The 6,239-nt window shown below is 50.1% G+C and overlaps 1 protein-coding gene across 1 annotated transcript in view; it reads right to left on the bottom strand.

The window, feature by feature from the left end:
* Positions 1–199: 199 nt before the first annotated feature.
* The window catches only part of ALDH5A1 (aldehyde dehydrogenase 5 family member A1), a 41,608-nt gene continuing 35,568 nt past the window's right edge, over positions 200–6,239 (bottom strand). Inside the window, exons 9-10 of the mRNA XM_013007202.2 lie at positions 1,553–1,611; positions 200–836 (exon numbers count right to left, since the gene is read on the bottom strand). Of these exons, the coding sequence (XP_012862656.1) occupies positions 631–836; positions 1,553–1,611 (265 nt within the window). The 3' untranslated portion in view covers positions 200–630. The remainder of the gene's footprint in view (positions 837–1,552; positions 1,612–6,239) is intronic.

Raw genomic sequence — 6,239 nt, forward strand, 5'->3', positions numbered from 1 at the left:
ACAATGAAGTATGCCTACACTTGTAACCTGGGATTACCAATAATGGAACGATGGATCTAAAAAAAAATGTGGACTTGACAAATACTTTGCCACACTGGGGCACACACACACACACACACACACACACACACACAGACACACACACACATAATCAGATCTATCCGGTGGTAGACGTGGGGAATCAAGTAATTCTAGAACCGTGGATACACAATAAGCTTTTATGGGTGACTGGATGGTGGCCCGGAAAGGGGGTGCTGTGCCCCCTGAGCAGCCCGTTAGTCAGAGGTGGGCTTTCCTGCACTCCCTGGGGGCAATGCGGTCGGTGGTCGAGGCAGGAGGGGCTGCCTGACTCACAGCGAGAGCTCCCTGGATTTCGATCCACCAGCCCAACGCTGGTCCTCCGGGCATCTGCGGCGGCGGTGGCCCTGTGGCGCATGTTGGTCCCAAGTTGGGTGATGGGAGGAGCAGGAACATCTCTTTACAGTTACAAGGACCGGATGAGCATTAAAATCATACATTCAGATAACCTAGGAGAACTCTGTACGTGTATTGAAGATAATGGACGGCATGTTCCCATGTCCGTACGTAAGTTTCCTCTTTCCTTTTCATCTTGTAGAGCGCGGAAGGATCCTACAAGCCCCCAAAACACATATACTTGAGTTCCAGATACTCATCGATGCCGTACTTGGACCCTTCTCGTCCAAGGCCAGATTGCTTCACGCCCCCGAAGGGGCACTCCACAGTGGAGATCAGCCCTTCGTTAACTCCGACCATGCCAACGTCCAGCTGCTCGGCCACCCGCCAGATCTGGGCCGGGTCTTGAGAGTAAAAATAACCTGTTGACGGGATAAAGGACAGGTGTGACGTGAAGACATCCTGTCAAGACCAATGGTGAACAAGCACGTGGAACAACTGTCGGCGCTATCAGACAGTAGGAAAACGCCCATCAAAACCACCCGGGCATCCCTTAGGTCCTGCACTCCCTCACCAAACCCACTGCCAGCGAGTCGATTCCAAGTGACAGAGAGCCTACAAGACAGAGTAGAACTGCCCCTATGGGGTTCCAAGACTGGGATCCTATGGGAGCAGAGGATCTCATCGGTCTCTCGAAGAGAGGCTCGCGGCTTAATGACTGCTGACCTTGTGGTTAGCAGCCCAACACGTGACCCAGCATAACCCACTCCGCCACTGGAGCTCCTGGTCAACCCCCACCAAACGCAGACGAAGCATGCTGCTGCCACTGAACAGATTCTGTCTGACTCATGGTGGAACGGCCCCTGTGAGTTTCCGAGACTGTATGCGCTTACAGGAATAGAAAGCCTCATCGTTCTCCCGAGGAGCCGCTGGGAGTTTTGACCTGCCAACCTTTCAGATCGCAGCCTAATGCGTAACTACGATGCCACAAGGGCTCCCCCACTGCCCTACAGGTCCCCCCAAATACTGCTTAAAAACAACAGGCACAGGGGGGAGGGGGGAAGTCATTGGAAAGACAAACCTCTGTGTTTGTCTGAGAAAAGGATTGTGGAGGTCGCTCAGGAAGACATACGCTTACCTGCGAGCCCGACGTCGGCGGCATTCGCAATCGCTACGGCCTCCTCCTCTGTGTCGAACCTGCACAGGGAAAGAGCGGTGGTCAGCACGTCTGTGGGGGAAGAGCAAAGGAAACCAACTTCCCTTCCTCCTGATTCATCCCCTAACTCCTAGGGAGAGTTAGGGGAAGCTGCATCCTTTACCATGGAGACTCGGCAATCAAGGCTCCAACCCAAACACCGAACTCTGCCATCGAGTCATACTGACCTGCAGAGCTGCCCCGTGGGCTTCTGAGGCTGTGACTGTGGATGGGAGGAGAAAGCCCAGTCTTTCTCCAGCGGAGCTGCCGGTGGTTTCGAACTGCCGGTCATTCAGATCCCAGCCCAACATGCACACCTTAGCAAGCAAGGCTCGCCTGGTAAACTCATATTGGTTTCCTCTCTTCTAATTTGCTATTGGTAGATGCACCAGAGACCCCACAGGGCTTCCTTGCTTTTCATCTTACAGGAGCCGAGTGCCAACTTTTTAATTTTATCTGATTTCTCATGTGAGAGACGTGGGCTCCTTTCTTTCCCACAGAATAGAAGAAAAACAGGCCCCCCTGTAAGGAATGGTGGCATGTTTAGAATGACACTCAAAAGGCCTCAGAAAAGGATTGCTACTTTTCCTTCCTGCAGGTGGAGTAGTGGTTACACCGCTGCCCTGCTAACTTTGAGGTCAGTAGTTCAAAATCACCAGCCCCTCCGAGGGAGAGAGACAAGGCTTTCTACTGCTATCATATACAGTGAACCCTCGCCACTTCGCGCTTCGACTTCCGTGGCTTCACTCTATCGCGGTTTTTGCGTAACAGCGCATGCTCTGTCATGACTGCCACTGATTGGCTCATACTGTACACGCTTGATGCCATAAATAATATAATAAATAATAAATGATAATTGTAATGTCCAAAATGTTTTACTGTATTTTCCCTTTTTCATTTAATAAATTGGGTAATACGAGTGTAATGGTGACTAAAGGGTGTTTTTTCATGTCCTCTATGCTCTATCTATGAAAATATTTCATTTACAAATAAGGAATCCTACTTCGCGGAATTTCATTTATCACAGTAGGGTCTAGAACCGATTAACCGCGATAAACAAGGGTTCACTGTAGTTACAGGTTCAGAAACCCACAGGGTAATGCTATGAGTCAGCATCCACTTGATGGCGCTGTGTTTGCTTTTTGGAGGAATACATCGCAGCCATAGTAACTGCTTTGGAAAAGCCATGATGCCTTAGAAGGAAGTTCCTTTAAAGCAGTGGTTCTCATCCTGTGAGTTGACACCCCTTTGGGGGTTGAACGACAACCTGTGGGCAGCAGGCCCTTTGGGGTCGCCTAAAACCTTTGGAAAACACATTTCCAATGGTTGGGGTCACCACAACATGAGGAGCTGTATTAAAGGGTCGCGGCATTAGGAAGGCTGAGAAGCACTGCTGTAAAGGAAGTTGGGACTGGGGTTCTGATACCAGGTGGACTACTTGCTACTGCTTAGTAGGGTGCTTGCTGGTCCTTGGCCTCACTTTGCTCCTCTCTGAAGCCCTGTGTGATTTCCTCCAGCTTTACGGTTGTATTCATGGACAAAGATATTGAGAGGCATTTCTCTGCTGCCCCCGAGTCTGTAACTAGGACAAAAACTCTGAATATTCCAATGAGTAAGTTCACAGTCCTGCCAGCAGATGGAGCCTGCCACCTCTGTACAGGGCTTAAAGCTGAGGTCCTGGGGGAGCTGGCTTCCCCTTGCCCCAGTCAATGTAAGTGTCAAACTGGAAGAGGAGGAGGCAGCTTTGGCTGAAGGAGCACCACACTTCCCAAGCACTTGTCAAGTTCAGAGGATGTCCCGCTGGGATGGTCAATGTTAGGTGTCATCTTGGCTAGGCCATCGTTCTCAGTGGTTTGGTCCAGACCTTACGCAATCATACTCCATTCTGTGATCTGACGTGAGCAGCCAATCAGGTGAAAGGAGACGTTTTTTTGGGGGTATGGCCTGCATCTAATACATATGGTTGTTCTGGCAAACCTCAAGCTCTCTCTCAATCCTGCATTCAATTCATCATCATCTGACGTTCAGTTCTTGGAACATGAGAAGCCTTCAGCTTGCTGCCTGAACTTCATCATTTGGGTTTGTCAACATCTGCAAACACCTGGGTTAGGAGAAGCCTGACACCTGACCCACAGATACTGGATTTGCCAGCCATTTCCTTGATATCAATCTCTATATATTTTTACGCATACACTTCATTGGTTTTACTTCTCTAGAGAAACCAGCCTGAAACAACCTGAACGGGGCTCTAGCCCCACTTCTCATGAGTGAGCCGCTCTATCTGATGGAGGGCCGAGAAACAGGGCATCACCAATGCCCTGGACTCCCCAGCTGTCCCTCTACATACGGCAGGACATCTTCAGCTGTGGCTGTTGCAGACATTTTCCATTTGGGAAGAAACACGTTACCATCGGAGCTGTGGCCCTAGGTTCATGTAGCGGCAGGAGGAAAGGTGTCATGAGACTAGAGTCTGCTAGTCTCAGACTAGTCTCAACCTCTTATTTACACAATAACAGTAACCACCATATGACGCGAAGTGTTTCGTGCACATTATATCACGCAGCCCGTATTACCACTCTATGAGGAGGGCTTTCACTGACTGGTTCTTAGAAGGGACTTTCTTCCTAGTCTGTCTTAGTCTGGAGGCTCCCCTGAAAATTACCCTCCATTGATACTGCGACTGGTATTTGGAATGAGAGCAACATGCAAATCACTACAGTAAGACAAACTGACAGATGACTGCGTGGTGGAGATCTACTTTGGAACATTAGTCAATGAAAACCCCATGGATCAGACAGAACACTGTCTGAAGCAAGGTTGGAAGGTGGGTCCCTTAGGTTGGAATGAGTGGCTCCAACCGTGGACTTGAGTAAACGACTGATCTTGAAGCTGGTACTGAACCAGGCTACGTGCTGTTGTGTAGTGCATGCACTGCGTTGCCACGAGCTGGTCCAGACCCGACGGCTGCTAACAACCACCACAAATCGATGCATTTGAACTGTGATGCTGGCAAAGAATATTGAAAGTACCATGGACTGCTGAAAGGACAAACCGGTCTGTGTTGGAAGAAGTAAGGCCTGAGTGCTCCTTAGGGGCAAGGATGGTGAGACTTCGTCTTGCATACTTTGGACATGTTGCCAGGAGAGAGCAGTCCCTGAAGGACATCATGCTAGGTGAAGCAGAGCTAGGTAAAGAGATGGATAGACACTGTGGTGTGTTTCAGTCTGTGTGCACAGGGTTAAAGCTGACTCGATGGCACATAACAACAACAATAACCACCGCCATCGCCCTGTGAGGTAGATATGCTTTTTAATCCCCTTTCCATGAGGAAATTGAAGCTCAGAGAAGTGACCCAAGGGTATGCAGCGCTTCAGAGACTGAATCTGCAACCCAGTTCAATTCCAAAGCCTGCATTTTTAACTGCTGCACCCTTCCAGTTGCCTGTGAACTGGGAAGTGCATGTTCTAAATCTTTTTTATTAAGAGAAAGAGGAGGAAATCTCTTCAAGTGATCTCTTGGGCTGATGGCGGAATGATGTATACACGTCACTGTCCAGATGATAACAGAGATAGCAAGATACACGGCAGCAAAGATTTCTGGTCTGAGATGCACGGTCCCGGTAGCACGGGCTGCCTGCTACTCTCTGAAGCCAGTGTTGGAGAAGCCAGAGGGCGGGGAGGGAGAGTGTGGCTCATAAAGCCCCAATCAGCAACTGTCATCAAACGTACAAGACACTCCTGCAAGCAGAGAGCGTGGCTGGATCCCGGAGGAGAATGATGATCAGAAGTGGGTGAAGAGGCGGGGAGATGGCTCCATGGAGTCTGTGGGAGCTGGGACACCTCTCCCATCACATCTGTGTTTGTTAGGTGCTCTTCCGCGTGAACCTGGGTCCCCAGGTCCATGTTGTGTTGCTCCAGGGCAGGAAGAAGTCAGGCCACCATGAGGCAGCAGGGAGACCAGGCAGTGCTCGGCTGCTGGCAGAGAGCGCTCTTTCACACAAGTATCAAAGCAGCCTGAACCAGGGGCCTTCTATGACAGCTACCTCATCAGTTGTGGCTGTTGCAGACATTCTCTGCTCGGTGGAAACGTGCTAACAATGGTGTAACTGGAAAATGGAGTCCCTTGATGGTGTAAAGTTCCCTGGTCTGCACTTGGCTACCGAGTAAAAGTTAGCAACTCAAACTCACCCAGCAGTAAGTCCCACAGAGAAAGGCCAAGTGATCCGCTTCCGTAAGAATTACACTGAAGATAATTCCAGGTTTCACTTCCCCCCTCTAACCCATGGGTGAGTTGGAATTATGGGATGGCAGGCAGCATGGGTGGTGCAAACGGTTAACATGCGCAGTTGCTAACCAAGCCCACCAACAGGCGCCATAAAAGAAAGGCCTACTTTACATCCCCAAACTCAGCTACGGCCACCCTACAGGGTTGAGATAGTTTATTGTGCCAGCCTGGCTGATAAACGCAAGTGGGATTGACTGAGGGGCGGAGAGATGGATGGCTTGGTGAGTCTTGCCTTTCTTGTCTCTCGCTCTGTGATCATCGGACCAGTGTGCGGCTGCCTTGCTTGTTTTGTGCTTCAATTTAAAGGCTACACAGCCTGTGGGACGCCTAGCCTGTGGACTGTGTT

Source organism: Echinops telfairi, unplaced genomic scaffold, assembly GCF_000313985.2.
Source record: "Echinops telfairi isolate 266 unplaced genomic scaffold, ASM31398v2 ScPeMD7_5868;HRSCAF=6743_0, whole genome shotgun sequence".
Classification (NCBI taxonomy): domain Eukaryota; kingdom Metazoa; phylum Chordata; class Mammalia; order Afrosoricida; family Tenrecidae; genus Echinops; species Echinops telfairi.